The sequence below is a fragment of the Dipodomys ordii genome, unplaced genomic scaffold, assembly GCF_000151885.1.
Source record: "Dipodomys ordii isolate 6190 unplaced genomic scaffold, Dord_2.0 Scaffold61, whole genome shotgun sequence".
NCBI classification, from domain to species: Eukaryota; Metazoa; Chordata; class Mammalia; order Rodentia; family Heteromyidae; genus Dipodomys; species Dipodomys ordii.
The window spans coordinates 1,537,127-1,537,971 of NW_012267277.1; the positions used below are offsets into that span (position 1 = coordinate 1,537,127).

At 38.9% G+C, this 845-nt stretch overlaps 1 protein-coding gene across 1 annotated transcript in view; it reads left to right on the forward strand.

The window, feature by feature from the left end:
- The window catches only part of Zyg11a (zyg-11 family member A, cell cycle regulator), a 46,228-nt gene that overhangs the window by 22,088 nt on the left and 23,295 nt on the right, over nt 1-845 (forward strand). The window contains exon 5 of the mRNA XM_013022198.1: nt 465-641. Coding sequence (XP_012877652.1) covers nt 465-641 — 177 coding nt within the window. The remainder of the gene's footprint in view (nt 1-464; nt 642-845) is intronic.

An 845-nucleotide genomic window follows, 5' to 3' on the forward strand; every position in this document is an offset into this window, starting at 1 on the left:
GCCCAGGCCCAGAGTTCAAGCCCCACGACCGACAAAAAGAAAAGAAAACCAGAAGGGGCGCTGTGGCTCAAGCTGTTGAGCGCTCACCTTGAACTGAAGAGTGCAGGGATAGTGGCCAAGCCCAGAGTTCAAGTCCCATGACTACAGAAAAAAAAAGTTGCATTTAGATTAGGAAGTATTGCTACAACACCTTGATGTCCTCAATAATAAATGCTAAGGGAAGGGAAAAATCCATATGATCCAGTGAGCAAATAACTTTTTAAAAAAATTGTTCTCTTCAAATAATTGTATAGAGACATTTCAATTTAATGTGTACAGTATATCTTAGTGAGGGTCACTCTACACAAATAATTTTTACTAACAAAAGCAAGTGTAAAATACTCTACACAAATAATTCTTACTAACAAAAGCAAGTGTAAGGAATGTAATAAAATCTTGTGCCAGTAAAACAAATTTTTCTTCAGCTTGTAGCTGTAGGAATGAAGAATCACCCATTGGATTTACCAGTGCAGTTCACAGCTAGTGCTTGTGTTCTCAACTTAACACGCCAGGGGCTGGCCTGTAGAATGCCTGTTCGTCTGTTGTCAGAGGTCACCTGTCTACTTTTCAAAGCTATAAAAAATTTCCCCTTTTACCACCAGGTAATTTGAATGAAATACTTGACTAATTTTTTTTCTTTTGGTCTGGTAGTGGGTTTTGAATTGAGGGCCTTAGTTTTTTTTCATGTAAAGTTAGGGCTTTACCATTTGAGCCACAACTCTACTTCTGGCTTTTTGCTTGTTAATTGGTGATGAGTTTCACAGTCTTTCCTATAGGCCTTGACCCATAAGCCTGGGATCTCACCC